The sequence below is a fragment of the Camellia sinensis genome, chromosome 13 (genome assembly GCF_055761805.1).
Source record: "Camellia sinensis isolate YWXY chromosome 13, ASM5576180v1, whole genome shotgun sequence".
Lineage (NCBI taxonomy): Eukaryota > Viridiplantae > Streptophyta > Magnoliopsida > Ericales > Theaceae > Camellia > Camellia sinensis.
In genome coordinates, this window is record NC_138973.1 from 56,698,793 (window position 1) to 56,725,575 (window position 26,783).

Consider the following 26,783-nt stretch of genomic DNA (forward strand, 5'->3'; position numbering starts at 1 on the left):
TCGGATAGTATATGATACAAAAAGAAAATATGCAATACCACCCTTCCTATGGTATTATATATCCTCTATCATCAGATATAGTTTATCTCTCATTCTCAAGTAAAAAATAATTATTCTCCTTTCACCCCCATACTATATTCTATTTTAACCAAACATAATATAATTAGATCCACAATATATAATCGATCTCATAATTCATCTTTATCTCTAGATATTACATATCTTCTTAAAATTCTTATATTCAATTTCAACAATCAAACGATTAAAAGATCGGGCTTGACAACTTGGGTTGGGAGCGCCTCACGCGAGCGGATCCTCTAGAGTAACCCTCTAGAGTGATCTCCTAAAGTGAGCGGATCGGACGGCTCAGAATACTCCTCACCAAAACGACGTCGTTTTGGTGAGGAATTTGAAAAAAAAAAAAAAAAAAAACAGATCTAAACCCGACGCGCATCCTCCTCCTCATCCTCTCTCTCTGTCTCTCTCTCTCTATATATATATATATATCTATATCTATATCTATTCGCTCTACTCGTGATCGCTCCTCCTCGTCGATGTGAAATATAGAGAGAAAGAGAGAACTCAATCATGGAGGAGAATTCTGCGGCCATTGAAGCAATTCTGAGAGGAGGAGGAGGAGAAGAAGAAGAAGAAGAGAGCAGCAAAATCAACAACAAAGGAACCGTGAACAACGATGGTGGATGGAAAACGGTGTCGTACCAGAAGCGCCACAGAAAGAAGTCGGTGAAGGCCCCGGAGGCCTTCCCCGATCCCCAAAAGCTCGGCTCCTCCGCCACTGGCAATGTCTTTCGGTCAATCGAGCAGCACTCCGAGGAGCGTCGCCACCGTCTCGAAGCTCAGAGGGCCGCCGCCGGAGAAAACGCCGTCAAATTGAGCGGTGATGACATGGAGGATGGTGCCGATATTGAGGCCGCCTCCGGTGTCGACAATGGCGGTGCGGAGGCGAAGAAGACTAAGGTGAAAAAGCCGAAGAAGCCGAAGGTTACTGTCGCTGAGGCGTCGGCGAAGATTGATGCTTCTGATCTTGCTGCTTTCCTTGCTGATATAACGGTAAGCATTGAATTCTTTCAACTTCATGTATCAATTCAATCTAATTGAGCCTGATCTGTTATTCAGATAGATTTGGATATAGATATAGAGAAAGAGAGAGAGAGAGAGAGGAGGAGGAGGATGCGCGTCGGGTTTAGATCTGTTTTTTTTTTTTTTTTTTTTCAAATTCCTCACCAAAACGACGTGGTTTTGGTGAGGAGTATTCTGAGCCGTCCGATCCGCTCACTTTAGGAGATTACTCTAGAGGGTTACTCTAGAGGATCCGCTCGCGCGGCGCACATCCCAGCTGTCCCCTCCGCATTCCACGTGTCCACAATCAAATCCAACGGTTGACACGTATTCACCCCCGTATAAAACCCCAACATGACCAAAACTTATATATATAGAGCGAAAGCTAGAGCCTTTTCTCACACTCCATCCCAATCAAAACCCTAGCTTTTGGTACTCTTTCGATTCTTTTCCACATACAGAGTATATATATACGCTACATAGAAAAATATTAATCAAGAAAAAGGTGTTGGTGTAAAGAGAGAGGAGAATTTCAGAGCAATGGACGAAAGCCCTTCTGCTAAGAGATGGCTTCCACTTGAAGCTAACCCTGATGTTATGAACCAGGTAAATCTATGTGGGTTTTTCAATGATCGGTGATTGGAACAATGCTAAGCTTTATTCAGTTTTCTCGGTAATCGAGCAAAAGATTGGGTTTTTCTTGAGCCCTTTTATTGAAATTTCACTTTGTTAACTTGGTTGGATGTTGGCAGTATTAGACTAGTACTGTTATATGATTAAATTTGGTAGGAATATGAAGGGTTTGATATTTATATAGACTGGCTTAGAAATTGTATGTTTGTTGAAATGGGTGTTTAATTTTTGACAAGTTTAAATCCAAATAGAACTTGCTTGATTTGATGGGAAGGAAAGATGTTAGTGTGCTGCATGATTTGTTTGATTTTTTCATGGAGTATAGTTCCTTTGGGGACTCGGGCTTCCGGAGGATGAGGCAGAGTGCCATGATGTATATGGCTTGGATGAAGAACTGTTGGAAATGGTCCCAAGACCAGTTCTTGCTGTGCTGTTTCTTTATCCTATCACACCCCAGGTGTGTGTTGTTTTTGAAATCCATGTTTGTTCTATTTTTGTGTATGCTTACTTTTTTTGTGATGTATATGTGGGTTGATTTGAATAAATTTTTTTATGTTTTCAGAGTGAAGAAGAGAGGATACTGCAAGACAGTGTAAAAAAGGTGAGATTTGGTGACATTGTTATTTCACTATTAGTGAAACCTTTGTATTATCTAAGGTGCTGCTTTTCTTCTGATTTCTTTTCTTACCTGGGAATGCTTTTTGCAAATAATTTGTGATCAGTACATAATTGGAAATTGAAATTTATATGTCTAGATCTAGAATTTAATATGAAATTCTACACATCCCCATTAGGCACTTAGACTCTTGTTACAATGAAATAACTGATAACAGACCATTTGCCTGCACGAAACTTTCAGAGAGAAAAGGGCTAACACCATTTATTTATTTATTTAAAGTAGTCTGGCACTCATCATGTCAATCATTTTAGCACTAATACTTTTTTTAAGTAAGACTATGTTGGTAAGGGCCATTTGCTTGCATGAAACAATTCCTAACACTCAGGCCTCGTTTGGGAACCTACTCATTTAGCCTAAAGCTAAAAAGTTACTAAAAAAGCCAAAAAGCCAACAACCCATACCAAAAAGTCAAAGATTCTCTTTTCTCTCTATTTTTTGCACATCTTTTCGTAAAAAGCCAAAAAGTCATCCCAAACATACTAGTTTTTTTTAGCTCATATCTTAGCCAAATAGTCAAAAAGTTATTAAATTAGCCTGTTCCCAAACGAGGCCTCAGATGTTGCTGCTAAAATTAGGGTTCTAGGAACTATTATTAATGGTGCTGGATTACCATGTAATTCCTTAATGGTCATCTGTTATGCTTGGTTATTGGTATATCTCTCAGGTGGATAGTATGACGTTTTATTTACTAGGTTGTATATTAGTGCCTCATGGATGCGTAGTAATTTTTTATTAATCTCGAGTAAATATGTTTCTGTTTCTCTACAAAAGTTTCAACTATTGTAGTCCTCATTGTTGATTAAGTATAGCTCCTGTACAGACTGAGTTTCAGATTAAGTATCTGATTAGTAGTTGGGGTTTGGCTCATGTGACAAACATATTTCAAGCTTAGGTGATTGAATATCCAAAGTTTTCATTTAAGCTAGGAATCTCATGATCACATAACTCTTTGATGCATTTATCCATTTCACTCATTTTATAAGTGACATCCTCAATCTTCCATTCATTATTAACAATTGATCCAGTGTTGAAAATAGGAATACCTTTCCCATCAATTTTTACTCTTATCTTCTTTTGTGTTTCAAGTTTTACAAAAATTAAACTACATAATTCTATCATAGTTTTACTTAACATAGAAATTTTAGATTCTAAAGTATATCACAATTCTAGCTTTGTTTTCTCTCTTGCTCTTGTTATAGTAACGATATGATTTAGGACAACTTTGGATAGTGAAAATATGGTTATCCATGTTTTACAATGGAAAAATGTTATGAAAAAGCTTATTAGTATTAGTATGACTTTAGGGTTTTAAATGACAGAAAGGTGTGTGTAATACAACTTCGGATATTCAAAATATGGATATCCATGTATGGTTTTACGATGGAAAAATGTGATGAAAAAGTAGTTCAATGACCTGGTGGCGACCAATTTATAGGTTTTGGCATAAAATTGAAGGCTAAAGGGTGGGGAAGAGGTTAGGGTTTATTAGGTCTTAATATTCAAGAGTTTTTGAGGTTAAATTTTGTGATGTTATAGAGCTTTGATTAATAGCCAGAGAACAAAACCTTTCCCATTTATTATATAATTTGGTTGTGCCTAGGGTTATACAAAATATCGTCTAATCCGCTAAAATCGCACCAATCTGCATCAATTTGCACCGCTCTATCCGCTAATTGTTGTTTAAATTTTAAAATTTATAATTCGCCTTTTAAACCGTTCTGCTTTGCTATAATTAATATATATATATTTATTTTTTTTTTAACTTTTAATAAAATATCAAAGTAAAAATGAGTGAGATAGATTTAATATGTGAAATTTATTACAAATTAGTAATTATATATATAAAAAATATTATGTAAAATTAGTTTGTGTTATATTATATATATGAAAAATATTATGCAAATTAGTGTTATATATTATGCAAAGGCTTGATAATTGGTTAGAATATTTTTCAATCTGCCCAAAACCTTTCAAACCGCAATTTGTCAATCTGCTAATCCGTCAATCGGTTTATAATTTTACTTCCAAACCGTCCGAACCACAGTGTGCACACCTTTTTGTGTCTCTAGATTGGTGCCTCTATCATGGGGATGCTCAAGCAACCCATGATCTAACGCGGGATTTCCAAGGACTTATGAATTGGCAACTTGAGTTGAGGAATCGTCAAAGCTATTCGGCTCGCCCTTGTAGGGTGACCCTACTTTGACTAGTCTTAAACATGGCATGTGATACGTTGATCAAGTCATGTGATACGTTGGAAAGTGTATCACCCCTAATCAGCACAACCCACAAGAGTGAGTTTGGCTTTGCGGACCAACTCTCCTATAAAAGGGGGTCTTCCTCTCCATACGTAGCAGTCCATCTCCATGTGCAGAGAACTCACCCTTCTCTCTCTCTGTGTGTCCATCTCCATGTAGCAGTCCATTTCCACGTGTCTTGCATCATCAGTGCCTACCATGATTCCCAGGGGGCCCTGTCTGTCCACGTCGACCTAGACCATTTCACACAAGATTTTTCTTCCAAACAACAATGTCTTGGGAGATATAAATCTAACACTAATCTCAAGGGATTGGCCTAGTGGGCACAACTTGGGGCCCATGGTATGTTTCCTTCAGGTCTCAAATTCAATGCTCACTAGCTTTAATAAGCTCCTTGGGGAGCATTTGCTCAGGCTTCAAATGTGGCCCCTGCAAGTGGGCGGTGGGATTGGTGGTGCACGTAAGTTAGTCTGGACACCCAGTTATTAAAAAAAAGTAAAAATAAAAATAAAAATAAAAAAATAAATCCAACACTTAGCCATGTAATGTTTAATGCCGCAGATCAAGGTTTACACACTATCTAAGATTTTTCATACCCTCAAACTGTAGGTTTTACTCGGCAATGGCATTTATTCATATTGATCTCTTTGTTTCATTTTCTTTATTTTTCAACTAGCCCTTTGCAATTGGATTATGATCTGATTTTTGCCAACCTGTCTGCAGGAGCATAATGATAGAGTTTACTTCATGAAACAAACTGTGGGAAATGCTTGTGGAACAATTGGACTTCTTCATGCTGTTGGGAATGTAACTTCCGAGATAAAGCTTCGTAAGTGTTCATAACTTTAGTTCTAATGGATGATTTCGGTTATGTTTGGTTGGGGGTATGCAAAAGTTGTTTTTAAATTTTTTGTCTTCATTGAAACATGCTTTCTGTAGATGACAAGATACGACACAAAGACTTGGGGGATCTTTAAATGCTTTTGGGATGATTTGAGTCATCAGTTATGAATATATTGTACATTTACATCTGATTTCTTTTGGTGTTTCTTTGTTTTCAGTTGAAGGGTCTTTCTTGGACAGATTCTACAAATCAACTGCAGCCATGGATCCATTAGAGGTTTTGTCTGTCTGATATTTTCATATTAAACTAAAACATTTTGATGATAGTATTTTAGTTCTTCACAACTCACATATTTGATCATACAATCTTTTGTAGCGTGCTGCATTCCTTGAAAAAGATAGGGAGATGGAAGTAGCTCATTCAGTAGCTGCTACTGCTGGTGAAACTGAGGTAAGTTTCAGCTGGTTGAATTTCAATTTAAGTAGGTTGTAATCGACTTCACTACTTTACCATGGTCCATAGCATTTCTTTTCAGTCATTGTCTCATATAAGACTGGTCTAAAGAGATGAATCTGATTGTCCTGTATAGATTAGGCTCATTCTAAGGAGTTGGACCCCATTTAATGGTTTCCAACTATGAGGTCTGTCAAAGGGATCCTATGGCCTGTAGAAGTAATATGCTATGGAACATGATCTTTGACATAGATTTTTTTTTTTTTTTTTTAATTTTATAATTTGCTAGGGGATATTATTTAGCAGATTGTGAAGTCAGTCCTCTGGCAGTGGAATGATAAAATCTGTACTGGAAAAGGAGTTGACAGTCTTTAAGGCTGAGACAGCAAGTGTACCTTTAGGGTGCTTTAGTAATGTGCTGGAAGATGGGAAACAAATTGGTTGATCATGTGACCTTGTTCTTGTAAGATAAATTGATAGAGTAAGAGAGAATAAATTGTGTATATATTGATTGATGTATTGAATATGTATTACACAGAGAAGGCACTCTCTTTTATAGAGAGAAATGGATGCCTCGGATGCCTTTGAGGATGCCCACCGAGCATGCTACAATTATATACAATTATGTATTACTAACAATGCTATGATGATGTCCACCGAAAGTTGCACTATATTTAGGTATTATATTATATTACTAACAGCCCCCCTCAAACTCAAGGAGGATAGGAACCAACTTGAGTTTGGAGAGAGTAACAAAATAAGAAAAATAAGCTGACAATTAAAAATGGGATAGGAGACACTGTATGGTCGTGTCGGACCGTTGTAGCAGACAGTTTACGGGGTCATGTCGGACCGTTGTAGCAGACACTGTGTGGTCGTGTCAGACCGATGTAGAAGCTGAGAAGACAGTTTATGGGGTCATGTCGGACCGATGTAGAAGCTGACCGGAATCAATGTCGGGACAGTTTATGGGGTCATGTCGGACCGTTGTAGAAGGACAGTTTACGGGGTCATGTCGGACCGTTGTAGGAGACACTGTATGAGTGTATATATAGGCTGCCCAAAAGATATACATGGATGTAGATATCGAGCCCTCAAAAGTCGTGCCCTCAAAAGGTGTGCCCGCACCCTCAAAAGGCGTGTCATCAAAAGGCGTGCCAGGTTGTCGGCGTCAAGAGGCGCGCGATGCGCGTGGCTGCCTCGGCTATTTAACCAAGACAGAGCCTGAGGCCGAGGCAGAAGCAAAAAACCTGCGAAATCCTCTGTAAAACTCTTCGTTGTGCTGAGAGAGAGAGGCTGTAACACTGTTGTGCTGAGAGAGAGAGTCTGTAACACTCTGTTGCGAGAAAAAAAAGAAAGAAAAAAAAAAGAAAAGAAAAAAAAAAAATGGCTTCGTCGTCCCGTGGTCTGCTGACTCTCTTTCCTGACCTCAACGAGTCAACAAGAGAGATAACGGGTGCGGTGGCCAGTGAACCTCAACCAAACACTGCCGGTTTTGCGCCGTTGAACTTTCCGATGCGGTCGGTGGAGCAAAAAATGGCTGTGCAGTCGGATGTGGAGGCCAATCAGTATACGTTGAAGGCATGTGTGGAGTCCATGACGGTGGTCACAAACTTGTCGAACCGGCTGCAGAGTAGGACAAATGAGGTGCAGCATTTAAACGCCCAACTGGCTCTGCTCCAACGCATGTATAAGGATGCGCGAGCAGAGATAAGTGTGCTGAAAGCAGAAAATAGGGAGCTGAAGCGGAAGGCCACCGTGATGTTCCGATTTGGAGGGCCGCCGTATGCTGCATTGGAGGAGTATGGGGGAGTGAACGTGCTCGGCGGCGTGGAAAACACGGAGGCAGCACCGTCAAGGACTGCCCAGGACGGAGGTAAAAAGAAGAGACCGGCGGCAGAGTAGGTCGGTGGGTGGCCGTCTGCAGAAAAGAAAACAAAGCTGTTGTTGTTGTTGTTGTTTTTTTTTTTTTTTTTTTTTTTTTTTTTTTTGTAAAATGTGGATCGGGGTTGATCCCGATATGAATAAAATGAGTGTATTGTGCAAATCCGAATGGCGGGAAGGGACAAGACGGAGCAGAAAAATTAAACTGGAATGAATTTTTTTTTTTTTTTTTTTTTTTTGTTAAATAATAATAATAATAATAATAATAATAATAATAATAATAAAAAATAAAATGGAGTGGGGGAAATCAGTGGAATCAAGTAAGGCTAGGATAATATATGGGAGTGGGGAAAAGAATGATGGGAATGTTGAGTATATAATAAAATAAAAATGGGTATGTGAAAAAAAAAGAGTAAAAAAAAAGGGTTTAGAGAAAAGAAATAAAAATAAGAGAGTTGAAAATCAAACAGAAGAAAGAGAGAGGACAAGCCCACGTGGGTGGCCTCGTGTTTTTTTTTTTTTTTTTTTTTGTTTTTAATAAAATAAAATAATAAAATAAAATAAAAAAAAGTGTCATAAAAGGGATCAAATAGCACATGGGGCTGTTATTGTGTAAAGGGAAATATCTTGGGGCATGTGGGGCGGTGGAGAAGCAAATAAATAAATAAAAAGAAAAGACCAGAGATAGCCCCACTGATCATGAAATAAGCGGGCTTTGTTTGTTTGTTTGTTTGTTTTTTTTTTTTTTTTTTTTTTTTTTTTTTTTTTTTTTACATCCATGTATATTTTTTTTTGTTTTTTGTTTTTTTTTTTGTTTTTTTTGTTTTGTTTGGAGTTTGCTGTAAGCATGGCATCAATTAAAGATAGAACATATTCTATTGTGTCTTCCTTGAAAATGGCACGTAATATGCTAATGAACACGCGAACAGAAGCTGGACCATCATCATCCAGCAAAGCTGCTCGGTCTTTAGAGAGAGAGAAACCGAGAGGGAGAACAAATGTTGAAGTGCCTCTTGGACACACTCTCGGCTGGGGTTGAGAGAGATCGAGGTTTTGGAAGAATCGACGTCGGAGAGGAGAGATCTGAGATTGTCGACGGCAATGATGAAGTCCTGGTAGTGAGCTCTGCAGACATCTTCGATCTCAGCCTCCTTGGATTTGGAGAAGTGGCGGAGATGGTGGAGGAGAGTCTCGGGCTTGCCGGAGGCGAAGGCTTTGCGGACGAAGGGGCCTAAGTCTTCGCCGTTGCAGATGGAGGCGGAGAGAAGGAGTTGGTCGAGTTTGTCGGTGGAGTCGCCGCTGTCTGTGGCGGAGATGGTGAGGGTTTTGTGACAGTGGAGAAACCGCTGGAGATTGAGTGGGGCTCGGAAGAGCAGTCGGGTCGGATAGGCCATGCAAGAAAATCGCCGAGAACCAGAGATCGGAAAAGGAATGAGATGAGTTTTCTGATGAAACCCAGAATGGAAAGTGTGTGTGTATGTTTGTTTTAGCCCAGATGCTCTCTGTCTTCACCCCCAACGAGAGAGAGAGAGAGAGAGATTTGGTTGAGGGAGAGAGCCGTGGGCCTTGGTGATCGATAGCTCAGTTATGGGATTTGTGGCAGCGGATGGAAGGTATGTGTAGAGGTCCGGCGGGCGGCCAAGGCGAGGCTGCCGCCCGCCGGTGAAGCAGAATTACTAGCTTCTCAACCTTGCTCTGATACCATGTAAGATAAATTGATAGAGTAAGAGAGAATAAATTGTGTATATATTGATTGATGTATTGAATATGTATTACACAGAGAAGGCACTCTCTTTTATAGAGAGAAATGGATGCCTCGGATGCCTTTGAGGATGCCCACCGAGCATGCTACAATTATATACAATTATGTATTACTAACAATGCTATGATGATGTCCACCGAAAGTTGCACTATATTTAGGTATTATATTATATTACTAACAGTTCTTTGTCCCTTTCATAGATTTATGTATTGCCACAACATAACCAATAACATCCTTGTGGGGTCTGAGATTTCTTCAATTATTCCATTCATCTTTGCGCATTATTTGTGAAGAGATGTGTATTATATATATATTTTTGGTAAGTATTTGTGACAAAAGATTCTGGGTTCCATTTCTTAAGCTCAAGGTTTTGACAGTAATATACTTAAACCTTTAAACCTGTATGTATTGATTGAAAAACTGGAAGTTAGGATATGTAGAATATTAGTGAGAGAAGGATGATTTTATTTTGTTGAAATGCTATTTTTAATGCTTGCTGTTACAGTGGCCTCAGATAAATTTTAACTGCCACTAGTGCATTTAAATGAGTTTCGACAAATACTATTTTGAGAGAAGCAATATTGTTCAATTTTCTCCCCCTACAATTTTGTTGGACAATTTGTGCTTATGCAGTCTTCCAATTTTCTTTCTACAGGCTTCAGATAACGTGGACGCTCACTTTATCTGCTTCGCGTGTGTGGATGGTAACTTCTCTCTCTCTCTCCACATCAAATAATGGAAAATAGTGCTTCATTAGACTTCATTGATGAAAGATATTTTGAGTCTCTGTGACCTCTTATAAATGCTTGAAGAACCTCTATACGGAACAATGGACACTGATATCTATTGACCAACTTTTTAGCTGAATATGTACTTAACAACTGTGTAGGCAGTAGTGTATATGAATTCACTATATATCTAGCTGAAAGACAAATTTACCATATATCTAGATGAAGCTCTAAATGATATTTTTGTTCTTTAACATTACAAGTTCTCTCCAAATTAAGTGCATGAACTCTGACTGTGGATTTGGGAGTTAACTGCATGCTAGCCTGCTGTGGGTAGTGGTTACCCAAGTCCTTTAAGTATTGTGTTAAATTAAAATTTATAACAAACAATATTTGTAATTTCTAATATTATAGGACCGATTCATATTTTAAACAAATTTTATAGCTTTATTTGTAATTTGTTAAAAAATAAAAGATTTATGTTTCATAATTGACCAAAAATGTTTGTGTAATTACGAAAAAATTTATTTCATAATTGACTAAGATTGTTTGCTTAATTACGAAAAAACCTATTATATAATTGACCAAGAATATTTGTGTAATTACGAAAAAATCTTCACTCAACATATAGGCCACCATTAGTTAATTATTTAAAATGAAACGGCAAAATCGAAAAGAAAAGACGAACCTCAAGCAGCTAACCGGTTCTTATATATATAGATATATGTTCTGTGCTTTTTATCTGTAAAGCTTCTGATCGAATATCATTTATAGGCCAACTTTATGAGCTTGATGGAAGAAAGTCTGCTCCAATTTCACATGGTCCATCCTCACCAAGCAGCTTATTGCAGGTAATTTATTTTAGCAGAAATTTGCATTGGATGACCATTGTAGTTGTGCCAGCTTAAATTTTTCTTTCCATGTTATTGCTAGGTGACATAGTAAAGAGAAGTACATAATTTTGAATAAACAAAATCTATATATTGCTTTTGAGTTTCAAAAGTAAAATAAAATGCACGACCAGGGTGCCGTGCCTCTAACCCAACCAATTGGGTTGGTTTGGTTTGTGTTTTTGTGACGGTTTAGGCTCGGAGGAAATAGACCATGTAGCCAAACCTAAATAATTGAGATAGATGCTTGTTGAGCAGAGTATTATTGGTTTGTTTATTTTGCTAATATGTACTATTTTTTATCTTACTACAGGATGCAGCTAAAGCCATACAAGGAATGATCCAAAAAAATCCCGACTCAATGAGCTTCAATGTCATTGTTTTTTCGAAGAAAGCTAGGTAAGCATAGTGTCGTTGCAACTTGAGCTCAAAAAACCGGTCATGCATAGGTTGAATGTTTTAACCTAGACATACTTGGATGCAAACATTTCTTAGTTCATGTCTTATTCTGCTTTTGACATATAGTTGGTAGAAATTTCTGTATTCGAGCCACTCTATACAGTTCGTTTGTTTGCTTGTGCAAATTTCTCCCGAGTTTGTTGCATTTGGAGAAATAATTTGATTATGTGGAACCCGGTTTAACAATGACCTGCCTATTTTGATCTTAATAGTAGTGTGTTGTGCATTGACTAGTCACAAGATGAATGCAATGATAATGGATAAAATGATTTTTGAGCTGAGAATGGAATGAGTTATTGGTGATAACTTGTTTAAATTTCGAGTCGATTTCAAATAACCTTGTTGGATATTCTTGCTCCCCGGCGTCTCCCTCTGTGTTGATATCTCTCTTTCCCCCCTTTGTCAATCTCTTTCTCGTTTACCCCTGCTCTCCCTGCTCACTGTCACTCTATTGCGCTCCGTGTGTCGATCTCTCTCCAGCCTCTTCTAAATCTCTCACTTTTCCCTGCTCTCTGTCGGGCTTTCTCACTGTCCCCCTCTCTTGCTCTCCCCTTTCTGTTGATCACTCTTTCTCTCTCTCCGTGTCTCAAGGTCTGAAAGGGAGAATGGGGAGACTTGTAAGGAGATTGTTGGAGGTAGAAGAGTGACGGGGTACAAAAAAAATAGTATATAGTTGAGATTATGGTAGGTGTAAAAAAGTATTATAGCTATTTAGCAGCACTTTTTTTCACCACATTTGGCAGCACTCTCTTTCACAACACTTGTAACTTTATCCTGTGCACCCCAGAAAATTTTAAAAAAAAAAAAAAAAAAAAAAAAATTGCATTAGTCTCTACCACAATGTATGAAACATGCATTGATTGCAGAGGCCAGTTTTCAAGTGACTCCTCCATTGTTGGTAGCTGGCTTTCCTTCAACTAACCTGTTGCTGCCCAAATTGCTCAGCCCGGTCCTTCAACTCTGTCGCTGCACCGGCAATCCTCCGGCGCACCTGATCAAGCTGATCAGATCCAATTGGATGCTTCCCGGCTGCAAAATTGTACATCCAATAGAACACAAATGCTGCCGCGGTGCCAAACCCACCGGAAGCCGAAAACCCAGCAAGAATCAGAAACCCTGTTATCGCTGCCGGGACCAAAACCGGGCTGAAAATCCCCATCAGCGGCGTTGCGATCACCAGAATGATGACAGTGGCCACCAGCATAAGGGCAGAGAGGACCATGAGGGAGCCTCTGACGGTGACTGCGGTGGTGGTTTTGGCCACCTGATAAGATAACTGCTGGTGGTGTGGCTGGGTTTGAGGCATTGTTGAGGTTGAATCAAAGTGCTGTGAATGATGGGATTGGGAGTGTTCTTGTTTTGGTTTGATGGGTTTTGGTGGTGAGATAGAGAAAAGATATAAAAGCTAAAATGGGGAGAGAGAGTGTGTCACGTGGTTCTTGTTTGTGAAACATGCAGGGTTTGCATGAAGTGGAGAGTCTTGCCGCTGGACACGTGTTTATATATCTTGTCTATACTCTCTTGAGAAGATAAGAAAGTGAAGAAAAATAAAAAAAATTACAACTTAGGTCTCGTTTGGAAATAAAATATTTTAATAATTTTTAACTTTTTTAGTTAAAATATGAGGTAAAAAAATTAGTATGCTTAAAATGATTTTTTGATTTTTTTACGAAAAGATGTGCAAAAATAGAGAATAAAATTTTTAACCTTTTGGTCTAGGTTATAAACTTTTTGATTTTTTTAATTAATTTTTTGACTTTTAAGCTAAAACTATAGCATGCTAAACGATGTTAATATGATTATCAGGAGATAAATCAGTGAATTTATTGTGAATTTTTAAATTGTTAATAAAAAAAGAGAATTTTTAATAATTATTAGCCGAATTTATGTGTGACATTAATATAAATGACACTGGCTTCTCTCCAGTTCGATCTGGGATTAGAGGGTACTGTTGGACATATGAGAGTCTACCACGGGTCCCGTTTCGATAATCCGAACCGTTCAATGTGTAGAACTCGTCGAGCACTATATATACGTAAAAAATCACGTTGATCGGATATCGATAGCTATTTCATCAGATCAGTTTTCTATCAATCGTTTATTTTTTCACTGTTTATTTTTTTTTTATACAAAACTGATTTGATCAAGTAATTATTGATATCCGATCAATGTGATTTTCTACAGGTATATAGTACTCGACGAATTCTACATATTGAACGATTCAGATTATCGAAACAGGTCCCGTGGTGGGTCTACACAGGCCCAATAGCAAGCCAGGACCAATATAAATCCTGTCAACTCCATCGATGCCCTCGCATTAGAGGTCTCTCACAAACCATTTCTTAAAGCAATAAACTACATTAAAATTAATTTACTTACAATCCAAACCCAACAGTGACAGAGATTCTATCACAAAAATACTAGGACAGTATTTGAATTACAGATTTAAATAGGGATTTGAAAAGGAAAAGAAAAGAAAAGACAAGAAGAAAGATAGGACTTTCCTAAACAACAACAAAACAAAGGCCTGGATCTTCATGGTTCACGAAGCCAAGCAAAAGGAATAAGGGCCAGTGGGAATTGGAACTTCACCAAATCCTTCTAGCATTTGTATCACTATCTTCATTGTAGGCCTTTTCAAAGGGTTCTCTTGAATACAACAGAGAGCCGTTGCGACCCATCTGCGCAACATCATGATATCACTCATGGCTTCCTCATCATTATCCACCAAAGTATCTAGTCTCCCTCCCATATAGCAATCATAAGCCCAATCTGTCAGTATTGCTCTTTCTTCTTCCCCACATTCCATTGCCACACTCTTCCTGCAGCAAATGATCTCCAACAACATGACACCGAAACTGTAGACATCCACTTTGACTGTCACGGGTGAATTTTTGAACCATTCTGGAGCCACGTATCCTTGAGTTCCTCTTATCCCAGTATGAGTCCGAGTCTGATTAAGCGTCAAAGATTTTGCCAATCCAAAGTCGGAAATTCGTGCTATGAAATATTCGTCAATGAGTATGTTTTGAGGCTTTATGTCACAATGGATGATTGGGGCACTGCATTCTTCATGCAAGTACACTAGCCCTCTTGCAATCCCCAAAGCTATTTGAGTTCTTGAATACCAATCAAGTCTTGGAAGGCTGAAAAGGAAATTTGCTAAACTGCCATTGCTCATGAGCTCGTATACTAGAAGTCTTTCAGGCCCCTCAGCACAATACCCGATCAGTTGGATTAGATTTCTGTGATGGGTTCTCCCAATTGCATTCACTTCGGCTTTAAATTCCTTCTCTCCTTCTGGTGACAATTTGTCCAATTTCTTGACTGCAACTTGATTCTTAGAACCAAAGTTTAGTACACCTTTATAAACAATGCCAAAAGAACCCACTCCCAGTTCTTCCTTGAACCCTCGTGTTGCTTCTTTGAGTTCTTCAAAAGTGAAAATATGCAAATTTGTTTCGAGAGCGTTAGAATCATGTAGAGTCTTTTTTGGGTTCTTCTGACACCTTGAGAAAACAAAAAAAGAAACTGCAACTAGCAAAAGAATGTTGAAGAAACTAGAGCTGCCAAAAAGAAGTGGCCACGAGAAAATATGATTATCTTTCTTCGAGTTGGAAAAGGGAGCATCAGAATTGCCTGAAGGAGGTACATCTCTCCTTATTTTGATGATGGTTGTTCCACCCGACATTCTACCGTAAGACAATGGCATTTTCATCTTCCAACATCTGCCATTGCTACCATCAAATACGGCAACAGTACAAGAACAATCATGCAAACCAGACTGTTCGCATAGTGTTTGATTTTCAGGTTGAAAAACTTCATAAGTTTCCTATGTTGGAAAATTCAATTCCGGAATCAACTCTAAATAATACAAGTCTTCTGGTTTTCTTGATCCATCATCTACTCCACAACCAAGAGGGAAATTTGGTTTGCAGCCTCCAAATTTGTCATTTGGATCCATAAAAGAAAACCCGGGTGGGCATTGACAACTAGGAGTGCCACTATTTTCTTTGCAGATACTATTGAACCCACAGACACCGCTACTATATACATCCAACATATTGCAAATGTTCTCAGGTTGGTATTGAAGAACTGACCAGCTTTGGTCAGTGACCAAAGTCTTTGAGTAAACACAGAGCCTGAAAACACCATCAAAACCCAATGTTGCACGGTAATAGTTGTTTGGGCTATTCAAATCAATACACTTCCAAAAATGGACAATCTCTCCATTCCTTTTCACTATATAAATATCCACTGATTGATTGAAAACCAGCTGAAACCCAGATTGAGAAGAATCGGTGGAATCTGTTCCACTATGGTAATAAAATGGATAAAGAAAATCAGTCGGCCAATCGACTTGTTTGAGCCGAAGGTCCCCATTCTCTAAGTGAAGCACAAACCTTCCTTGTGAGTAGTTGGTTTCAGTCAGCTTAGAAAACATTTTGCCATCCAATGGCAACACTTGGGTTGGCAACAGGGTGTCTGTGGGATAACTAAAACTCGCCCATAAATAAGCAGAGCTATTAGTACTACTTGAAAGCACAAAGTTCCCACTGTCGAGCATTGAGGCATACGAAATGGTGGTTGTGAGTTGTGGCTGCCATATTGTTGGGCCATCAGGACTATTCAGTGTGAGGCCATTTGCTGTGAGCTCAACCTTCGACCCTGATGGCACTGGACTAGTTGTCTTTGCATGCCAGACGATGGTCTTTTCAGGTATATTGACATACCATATGGCAAGCAAGAAGATGTTTGTATTGTGAAGTTGGTAAAATCCAAAAGCGAAATCCCCAGAAGGTGAAATCCATGAAGAGTTATCACCAATGGCAGAAAGTGAAGAGCCCAAAGTTACGTTGGAAGCACCAAATATGGGCAGAAAAGGCAAAAAAGACAGTAAAAGGAGATGACGGGTCGCAGACGAAGCCATTAAGGTTGTTGCTCTAACTGCAAGCAAGGTTTAGATCACTGAGATTTGTTTTGCAATGTTTTAGCTAATTGGGATAGAGCTGTGCTACATGCACGAAAATCATTCATTATCATATAAAATGGTTCACAGGATTAAGAGGGTAGGGCGTTCACATTAGGGATGGCAATGGATAACCTACCCTGTGGGTATCCATGGAGACCCAACCCAAATATATGGGTTTTCTCCTCTTTTTCTTATCCATTGGGTAGGGTAGGTGATATTCTTTAAATATCCACAGGGGATGGGTTGGGGATGGGTACCCACTAATTTCCCCATATGTTTTTTTTTTTTTTTTTTTTTTTTTTTTTAAGATTCACAACTAAAACTAAATATACATTTAATCTTTTTTCTTTTTTTTATTTATTTATTTTTTCAGGTTCACAACCAATTTTTTTTTTTTTTTTTTTTTTTTTTTTTTTAAGATCCACAACCAAAGCTAAATATACCTCCAATCTTTTTTTATTTTATTTTTAAGGTTCACAACCATTTTTTTTTTAAAATTTTTAAGATTCACAATAAAAGCTAAATATACATTTAATTTTTTTCCTTTTTTTAATTTTTTTTAAGGTTCACAATCATTTTTTTTTTTTTAAAGATTCACAACCAAAGCTAAATATATATTTAATTTCTTTTTTCTTTTTTTTTAATTTTTTTTTAACGTTCACAACCATTTTTTTTTTTTTTTTTTTAAGATTCACAACCAAAGCTATACATTCAATCTTATTTTATTTTATTTGGCTCAACAATAAAATCAAATACACATTAATTAACATTGTCACATTATTCTTGTCAAATTTTATGCATATCTAGAATTTTTTAAATTTATTTAAAAAAAATTAAGGACATTGGCTAGTGTAGGTTTCGGTTTGCTTTTCTATGTTATTTTATTTTGTTGTGTATTGTAATTTTCAGAATGGTTTGCTTGTTCTGAAATTTCAATTAACGAGTATGAATCTATTTGTTTTATGTTATCACACAATTTATACAACATATATATATATATATATATATATATATGAATGTATTTGAAAATAAGGAAATTGTAGAGAATCAAAACAAGCATGAGTTGCGATTGGTTAGAAATGATGGGTACATAGATTTATTTGCTAGAAAAACAAAAAAGGGATACAAAGTCATACTAAATAATTTTTTTTAAATTAAAAGAATTTTTCTTAGTTATGAACAGATTTAACTGAAATCAGCTTGTTTCCCAATGTTATGATTCATTTATTTAGATAGAAAATATTTTTTAATGAAAAATATTTTTTATAAAAAAAATTCAAAATATATTTTTTTATATTTGGTGGTGGTGGTGATGGAACGAAGGTGAAAGTAGAAATTGTTACATAGTGGTGGGGTGATGGCGGCAGTGATGATGGTAGTGGCTATGGTGATGGTAATGTGACTGTGAAAGTGAGAATAGTGGTGATGGTGTTGTGAAATTAGTAAAAATTTAATTGAAAAAACATTTTTTGTTTTTTAAAAGTAACAAACAACAAAATTCGTGGGGGACTAAAGGAAGAAGATGGAGGATGGATTAGGTGTGGTAATGCATAGATATCTTAAAATGAGTGGTTCAGATTTGTTAAAGGTATAATTAGATTTTGGATAAATTAAAATGAATTGTTCAAATTTGCTAAGAGAAAGATGGTTTAATGTCTAAATTGTCCGTGGCTAACAATTCCTTATTTATGCCCTGATGCAATTTAATATGAGTCTTATAACACTTTCTTCAAACAAACTTTTTGATTTTCTCAAAATTATATATTTGATTATTATAAAATAAACTTTTTAATTAATTAATTAATGTGTATTTGATTTTGTTGTTGAACCAAATAAAATAAAATAAAATTGAATGTATATTTAGCTTTTATTGTGAACCTTAAAAAAATAAAAAATAAAATAAAAAAATAAGTTGTTAGCATTAAATATATTAAAAAAGAAAGAAAAAAGATTGAAGGTATATTTAGCTAAAACCTTTTTAAAAAAAAAGACAAAAGAAAAACAAGAAGGTTGTTAACATTAAATATATTAAAAAAGAAAGAAAAAAGATTGAAGGTATATTTAACTTTTGTTGTGAACCTTAAATAAAAAAAAAAAAAAAAATTGTTAACATTAAATATATTAAAAAAGAAAGAAAAAAGATTGAAGGTATATTTAACTTTTGTTGTGAACCTTAAAAAAATAAATAAATAAATAAAAAAGAAATAAAGAAATAAATAAAAATTGTTAACATTAAATATATTAAAAAAGAAAGAAAAAAGATTGAAGGTATATTTAACTTTTGTTGTGAACCTTAAAAAAAATAAAAAATAAAAAAAAATTGTTAACATTAAATATATTTAAAAAGAAAGAAAAAAGATTGAAGGTATATTTAGTTTTTGTTGTGAACCTAAAAAAAAAAAAAAAAAAAAAAAAAAAAAAAAAAAAAGTGGTTGTTAACATTAAATATAAAAAATAAAAATGGGGATTAAAGTGGGTTGGGGAAAATCCATACCCATTAAAAAATGGGGAAGGTGGTACCCATGGGGAATGGGGAATGGAGAATGGGGAAAATTTATTATAGGGGAATGGGGATGGGGAATTAATATCCACCCCATTGCCCCCATTGCCATTCCTAGTTCACATATAGGCTCGCCTTTTTGTCTTTTTGTTTGTGAATAATTACTATACAAATATATTTACTGATTGGACTAACATGGTTGTCAATCTCCCTCCAGAGCCGTATTGTAACAAAAAGGCTATCGACCCAGATTTCTTGCCCCAGATTTTTCTGGGTGAAGTGTTTATGTGGTAGAAATTGAATTGGTATAGTGTGAGGCCAAGTATAAAATGAATTTGAGTCATAAATTGATATTTTTGAGTAAAATTGAGTATAAATTTTTTGAAATTGTAACATTATTATTGGTATTGTAAAAGTTAAAAAAGGTACACAAGGAAACTCAACTTTGTTTGGAGTAATTTTTTTTATTACAATTATATCATCAAGCAAAAAGACTAATAAGGACACTAGCGCACACACTCAATAGTTGATATTTGAACCATTGGCTTTTGTTCGGTAATTTATATCCAAATAATGAGTTTTTGTTAGCTAGTTGATATCTGAACCAAGGGTTTAAAAATTTTGAAGAATGTGAATAGAGAAAATGTTTGAATTGAACATATAATGGGAAATGCTATGATAGACACCCTAAAAAAGGTGTGTATCATATGTAAGTTATGTCATTTGTGAGTTTAATTATCACAAAAAAGAAGAAGGTTATAATCAAATATCACATAAGGTATAACCATAACTAAAATAATGGCAAAATCAACATCAAAATAACTAACAAACAATATGTTATAACCAAAGACACAAAAATTATAACTAAGGGTGCATATGATAGAATTTTTCATAAATAAAATGTGAATAGTGTTGCAATATAAAACAATCCTCTATGAACTTGACTCGTGTTTCTCTTATTAAAAAGTTCATTTAAAATCGGCTTGCGATATAAACAAATTAAATTTGAACATATTTTAAATTTCATTACTACTTGATTTGACTCAATAATATGTACTATAAAAGAATTAAGCTACTTGATCTCAACTCATGATCAGCTTAATTAAAACCCATTTAAGATCGACTCAAAAGATTAAAAAAAAAACTAGGTTTGAACACATTTTGTCACTCATTATGTTTTAAGTCACGTTTAAACAATGGGGCACTCACCCGCAGGTCCTCTTTACATAGTTCAAAACTCATCTAGTCCCCAAACAAAACACTTGTACCAATTAGTTTTATATATTTTTATTTGTTACCAAAATTTCTTATTTTTTAATTTTTTTTTTTAAAATTTAAGGACACTGCATATCTTACCACCGTCGAACCACCGTCATACTTTTGTTAGATAGTTATCGGAGGCTCGTCGGAATGTTCAACATTATCGCAAAGTTGTCAGAAATTCACTGGCATATCGCTAGAATGTCCAAAATGTTGTTGGACGTCGAGAACATCGCTGGGAAAAAAAGAAAAAAGAAGGAAATGAGAAATTAGAGCGAAAACATTGCAAAATTTAACCACATCCTCCCCAACACCACAAAACATGAAAAAAAAAAAAAAAAAAAACTCTTTATCATATAGAGCACATAATTTTTAGTTCACAAAATTGTAAAATTTAAAGTTTGAATTTATTGCTCATCAAACTGCACAAATTATTAGTTTATAGTTTCAAAACTGCAAAAATTATCAATTTGGTAGTTTGTAATTTATCAAAACACAATTTCACATCGCGGGGATAATGGAGATCTCAAATTAGTAGTTTCTAAGGGTTTGTAGCTTTTTAGTTTGTCAATATTTGCTAATTTTTTTTTTGTTTGTTTTAATAAAGAGAGAGAGAGAGAAAAGAAGAGGCTAGAGTCATAAAAAAAACTGAAATGTATATTCAAAATTATAAAAAAGTTCCCTTTTTATTGTCTGTAATTAAAACTCAAAAAATATTTATTTAAAATTTGTAATTTTTTTCCATTATAATAGAAAAAGAGAAGTATGTAGCAATGAAAAAAAACAACTAGAGATTGAAGGATTACGACCTTTGGGTTTACACAAAAAGTCATGAGATTAAATGGAGTACAACTCCTTGTATGAGGGAAGACTTTGGGCTTGGCCCAGTAGTCTTGTAGCCACTTTTTAGGGTGTGATGAGGAGAAGGTCAAGAGTTCGAATTGATAGAGTAACGACGACCCTTTTAATTATAATATAATAATTTTATTAGCAATTAATATCTTACCATTTAAAAAAAAAAAAAAAAAAAAAAAACTCCTTATATAAGGACTTACGTGTAATTAACCCTTAAACAACAATGTAAGACTCCTCATTTACAACTCAATATGTGAAAACAAGTTTTCCATACCGAGTGATTTGTGATTTATGACTTAGAATCTTAGATCACTCGAACCAATCATGGTTTTTCGCGTAATGGATTGTGGATTTTGGTGTTCCAATGAATGAAAAAACAAATAAACAAATAAAAAAATACAAAGGAAAATAATCATTCGAATGCAATATTAGATTCTTACCTTTGTACTTGGCATTCCAATAAAAAGCAAGCTAAGAAGCTCTTTTTTCTCTGTTCTTCAACAAATTGATTTTGTGTTTCATCCATCCACGAGAATCAACAAGTATTTTGTAATGAACTGGACGGGATCGGCGGTCTAGACTTGGCATACTTTGGTCAGTTATACCAAAGACTTTGGGAAGAAGAAACGTTAACGCCCGTTTGTTTGAGTGAAAAACGTTTTCTAAAAAATATATATTTTTATATTTTTTAGTATTTGATATAATAAAAAATGAAAGTCAACAAAAAAATATTTTTCATGATCAACAAAAAAAAAGTTTATATAGGCAGGAAATATTTTTTACTTCTAGAAAGTGGAAAATGTTTTCAGAATATAGTGTTACCAATGTCACTACACTACCATTGCGACTCTCACATCTACCGCCATACCACCATCATCATGGGCACTGCCACCATCACCGTTGCTATCACTGCCGTTATGCCTCCACTTCCACCTCCATTTCACCACCACTATCACCAAATATAAAAAAATATTTTTCATTTAAAAATGTTTTCTGCCAAAACAAATAGAGCGTAAGTCTTTTAAGTTTGTAGCCGGGATAGTTGACCAAAGGCAGGGAAATAAGAATGAGTAATGTTAGAGATATCAAATTTTCTACTAAATAAATAATCAAATGTCTCACATTTTGTGAATCTTACATCTATGTGAGACATTTAGTCATTTATTTAATAAAAAATTTAAAATCTATAACATTTTCCAATAAAGATTTGTTGTCACTGTTGTATGTTTTATGCACTCCTTTCAAATCTTAATTTAATAATATTGAGTAAAACATAATTATAAAAAATTGGACACCCTAGACTTGGCATACTTTGCTCATTTATTATCAAAGACTTCGGGAAGAAGAAAAGTGTCAAGTCTTTAAGCTAGTAGCTGGGGCAGTCGACCAAAGACCAACGAAATAAGGATTTAGAGTTCGTTTGGTATTGATTAATATAGTTAATTTTTTGTATTTAAACTTTTTAAGTTTGTCTTTTTTAATCTCGTTTAATTTTTATTTTGGAACTTTTTTAATTTTTGTAAAAAAAAAGGTTTAATGATTATGGATAAAAAATAATATTTTATTTTTTGTGATTATTTAACCCCAAAATAAATGCCAAACAGGCACTTTAGTGTCATTGTTGCATATTTTATGGGGCTCAACCCTCATTTGGAGAGTAGTTATTTTAATCAAAAAGTCACTATTTATCACATCACTCTCTTTATTTTTTTATACATCTTTTCATAAAAAATTATTAAAATAATATATTCCCAAACCAGCCCTCAGTATGGTGAAGCACATCAGTTACCATAAGATTATTTGTGAATAGCTTATTTATTGAATAGATTATTTGGGTTCAATATAAAAAATTGATAATATGCCTTCTTTGCAATAGTAATGGATTGAATGGCTAAATAATTTTTAATTTTTAATTTTTTAGAGAGTTGTGTAGTCATGACCATCGGCTTTGATGTTGGCCCGAGAAATACATTCGCAATGTTTGGTTTTATTTTTTTTTGAATGAATCTAACTTGTCTTATGTTTAAGATTAAAATCAGACTGTCTAGTTTGGTCCATAGGTTTATTTTCGGGCTTCATTTAAATAATTCGAACCGTTAATGTGTAGAACTCGTCGAGTATTATATTTTTATAAAAAATCATGTTGATCGGATATCTTTAGCTATTTGATCGGATCAGATTTCTGTCAACTATGTTTTTTTTTTTCCCATCCATTTTTCTTTATACAAATTTGATCCGATCAAATAGCTATCGATATCCGACCAATGTGATGTATTACAAAGATATAGTACTCGACGAGTTCTATACATTAAGAAGTTTTGAATTATCAAAATGGGGCCCAAAAATACGCCCATGGGCTGGACTAGATGGTCCAGTCTTGATCTCAAACATGAGACAAGCTGGACCCTTTTGGAGTTATTTTTTAAAAAGTTATTTGAAAACTCTATTTTAAAAAAGAATTTTTGTTTGGTTTTCAAAAAAATGCATTATGACAAATTCAAGTTTTCTCCCAATTTAAGGAGACAGACAATTAAAAAAAAAATGTCACATCAAAAAATACTTCCATGTTAGTTATATATATATATACATGCTATATATGTATGAAACTATAATTTGGTAGGTATCCATTTATAGGTACATATCTTATCATTAAGGCCTCGTTTGGAAACATATTTTTTTAGTAACTTTTTAATTAAAATGTGATGTAAAAAAAACTAGTATGTTTGAGATGACTTTTTGACTTTTTACGAAAAGCTGTGCAAAAAGTAGAGAGAAAATGAAATCTTTGACTTTTTGGTATGAGTTGTTGGCTTTTTGATTTTTTTAATAACTTTTTAACTTTTTGACTAAAAGGGACACTTGTCAAACGAGGCCTAAATGTGTGAGTTTATCATAAAATTTCTACTCATTTCAACCACAGAAAACATAATTTTTTTACAAATTGGCATTAAAAAAAAAATTGTAACCAACTTACAAACTTTTGCAACATCAAATACAAAAGAATTGGACTTTTTCTTATGCCAATTTCTGACGATGTTACACATGTTTGTGTTAATGTTACGATATTTTGTGATAAAATAAATTTTCTGCATAACATTTGTGAAAATTTAATTCTATGTAAGAAGTATTTTAATGTCAATTTGTAAAAAAATTACGTTTTCTGTGATTGAAATAAATGAAAATTTTATAATAAAGTCACACATTTAATGGTAGAATATATACCCATAAATAGATACATACCAAATTATGTTTTCATACATATATAGCATATACATGTATATATATATATACATAAAACTAACATGAGCGTATTTTTTGATGTGATAATTTTTTTAAAAAAAATTGTCTCTCTCCTTAAATTGGATGGAAACTTGAATTTGCAATAATGTATTTTTTTGAAAAATAAATAAAGATCCTTTTTCAAAATAGAATTTTCAAATCATTTTTTTTAAAAATAATTTTAAAAAAAATAGAACCAAACAAGTGATTATTATTTTATCTTGCAAATGTGACATGTTTTTATTAGCCACTTGCGATACTTGCATTTAATAGATCATACTTATTTTTATTCTTTGGAAACTCATAAAATACTACATTCAAAGATTTTTATGCCATTTTTTGCTATATCCACCTACTACCCTTCTTGTTATATACTAGTTGGATATCATCATTAAAGCACAAAATTTAATAATCCTTAAATTAATAACGTCCAAGGAAAAATTGTTGTTCACCTAAAAATTATTTTGATTAAATGGTCTTTTAATGTGTTATAAAAGAAAGGGAAAATAGCAATTCAGTGTAAAATTAGAAAATTACAAATAAATAGTAAACATTATAAATAATAATAATTAAAAATTCTAAACTTTTTCATGTGTTTATAATTTTTTTTTTTATATAAAAAAATGGTCCACTGGGTTGTAATTTCCCTTAAAAGAAACAAAATAAATAGAACAATGGCGCTTAAGCAAATCAACTATATGTATTCAAGAAGCTCTATGTTTATGGTTGGAAATGGTTAATTTTTCCTCAAGTTTGGTCTATTTTTTAGGTGGGCCCCGAGTGTCGATTTACTCGGGTCAAAGTGGTAACGCGTTCTATGCCGCGTTGTGATTCACGTGGTATATTTGGTTGCTCAAAACCATTACCGAGTGAATGGGAAATTGAAGCCAAAGTGTGCTCCATGGAAATGGAGTTTTGGTGGAAATCCCTTAAGGTTGTAAATTGGCTTGTCCCACATTGATTTGGTGGGAGGTTTTGAAAGGGTTTATAAGGCTTAGGGTGAGATACTTGGGGTGTGCCCCAAGGGGTACCCAAGTGTTTTAGAGGGAGAGGTTATGGGCAAAATGGGCTAGACCCATTGGACCCAAAAATCACCACACGCGCGCGCCGCCGGCCATCCGGTCGGTCTGGGCTGGGCCTGGGCTTGGGCGCGGGTGCGTGGTGTGTGGGGTTGGGCTTCTAATCTTTTTGGGCCAAAAACATTTGAATTTTATTTTATTTTAAAATAAAATCCAGAATTCAGAATTAAATTAGTTTGGATTTTTTGTTCATCCAAACAGGGCCCTTCCCGGTTTCAAACAGAAATAAACTGTTTTGGAATTAATGCACAGGGCCCTTCCCGTTTTACTATCTGTTTGAATTAATTCAAATCTGTTTGAATTCAAAACCCAACAGGTATGATACCTGTTCAATTCAAAACCAAGAGTTACATACCTGTTTATTTCAAATCCAAGAGCCACCTTCACATCTATAAATAGGACCACCCTCGTTTGATATTTTGCATTCAGAAATTTCGTATTTCACTTCTGTTTTCTATTCTTCATCTTGCTGCATTTTATTTTCAAAAGAAAGAGTGTAAACACTTAGTGTGTTCGTAAGGCAAACAATTAGTAGTGCTGCTATTGTTTGTGGAAGATCATTTCATCCTGGGAGATAGACGTCCGAATTCTGAAAGCACCGTGGAGAGGACGAATCTGTCTTAAGGACACAGTGTTAAACACTGGACTTGATCAGGAAAAATAATTCGAAGAAATTAAATCAAGTAAGTTATTTAATTACTTTCAGTGTTGTTTTTATTTGTTTATTTATTCAGATTTTAATTTTGTTTTTGTAACAAAATAAAATCTGTTATTTATTTATTTATTTTTATTTCGAGTTTGATTTTTGTAATCAAACATATTCTCTCCTTTTCTCTATTTCTTTTATTCTTGTTGTTGTTTTGTACACAACAGAATTAAATCCTTTTAAATACGGTGAAGATTGTCCAACAATCTTAAGACAGAATCCTTCTTGGGTATCTTCATTGTATTTAATTTTCTGTGTTTTCAAATTAATATTCTGGTTGGAAAAACAAATAGTGATTTATGCTATTTGACAGATAGTAGTAATATACTGTCTCTTTTCTTTGACAACTACTAGTAGTACGATACTGGTGTCATTAACAATTCAGAATATTATTTGGTATTACAGAAAATTCTTGTGATATTTTATTTTTCAAGTTTTAGTAACAAGGAAAATAAAATTATT

General features: G+C 34.7%; 5 protein-coding genes across 5 annotated transcripts; 2 read left to right on the forward strand and 3 right to left on the reverse strand.

The window, feature by feature from the left end:
* The first annotated feature begins 473 nt into the window (after positions 1-473).
* Positions 474-1,119, forward strand: LOC145805401 (uncharacterized). The gene has a single exon (XM_082900530.1). The coding sequence runs from the start codon at positions 589-591 to the stop codon at positions 1,117-1,119; it is 531 nt and encodes a 176-aa protein (XP_082756656.1). The 5' UTR covers positions 474-588.
* Positions 1,120-1,419: 300 nt separating this feature from the next.
* Positions 1,420-11,856, forward strand: UCH3 (ubiquitin C-terminal hydrolase 3). The gene is made up of 9 exons (XM_028223762.2): positions 1,420-1,686; positions 2,039-2,170; positions 2,276-2,314; positions 5,374-5,479; positions 5,712-5,770; positions 5,870-5,944; positions 10,249-10,297; positions 11,096-11,172; positions 11,525-11,856. Exons 1-9 carry the CDS (start codon positions 1,621-1,623, stop codon positions 11,612-11,614), a joined length of 693 nt encoding a protein of 230 aa, XP_028079563.1. The 5' UTR covers positions 1,420-1,620; the 3' UTR covers positions 11,615-11,856.
* Positions 11,857-12,381: 525 nt separating this feature from the next.
* LOC114281307 (oleosin Cor a 13) lies at positions 12,382-12,976 on the reverse strand. Its single transcript, XM_082900531.1, has 2 exons — positions 12,593-12,976; positions 12,382-12,444 (listed from the first exon to the last, which is right to left on the reverse strand). Exons 1-2 carry the CDS (start codon positions 12,974-12,976, stop codon positions 12,382-12,384), a joined length of 447 nt encoding a protein of 148 aa, XP_082756657.1.
* A 1,043-nt stretch (positions 12,977-14,019) lies between these two features.
* On the reverse strand, positions 14,020-15,388 carry LOC114281308 (G-type lectin S-receptor-like serine/threonine-protein kinase LECRK3). The gene has a single exon (XM_082902266.1). It carries the CDS (start codon positions 15,386-15,388, stop codon positions 14,213-14,215), a length of 1,176 nt encoding a protein of 391 aa, XP_082758392.1. The 3' UTR covers positions 14,020-14,212.
* On the reverse strand, positions 14,020-16,736 carry LOC114281336 (G-type lectin S-receptor-like serine/threonine-protein kinase LECRK4). Its single transcript, XM_028223789.2, has one exon. The coding sequence runs from the start codon at positions 16,598-16,600 to the stop codon at positions 15,503-15,505; it is 1,098 nt and encodes a 365-aa protein (XP_028079590.1). The 5' UTR covers positions 16,601-16,736; the 3' UTR covers positions 14,020-15,502.
* Between the last annotated feature and the right edge of the window lie 10,047 nt (positions 16,737-26,783).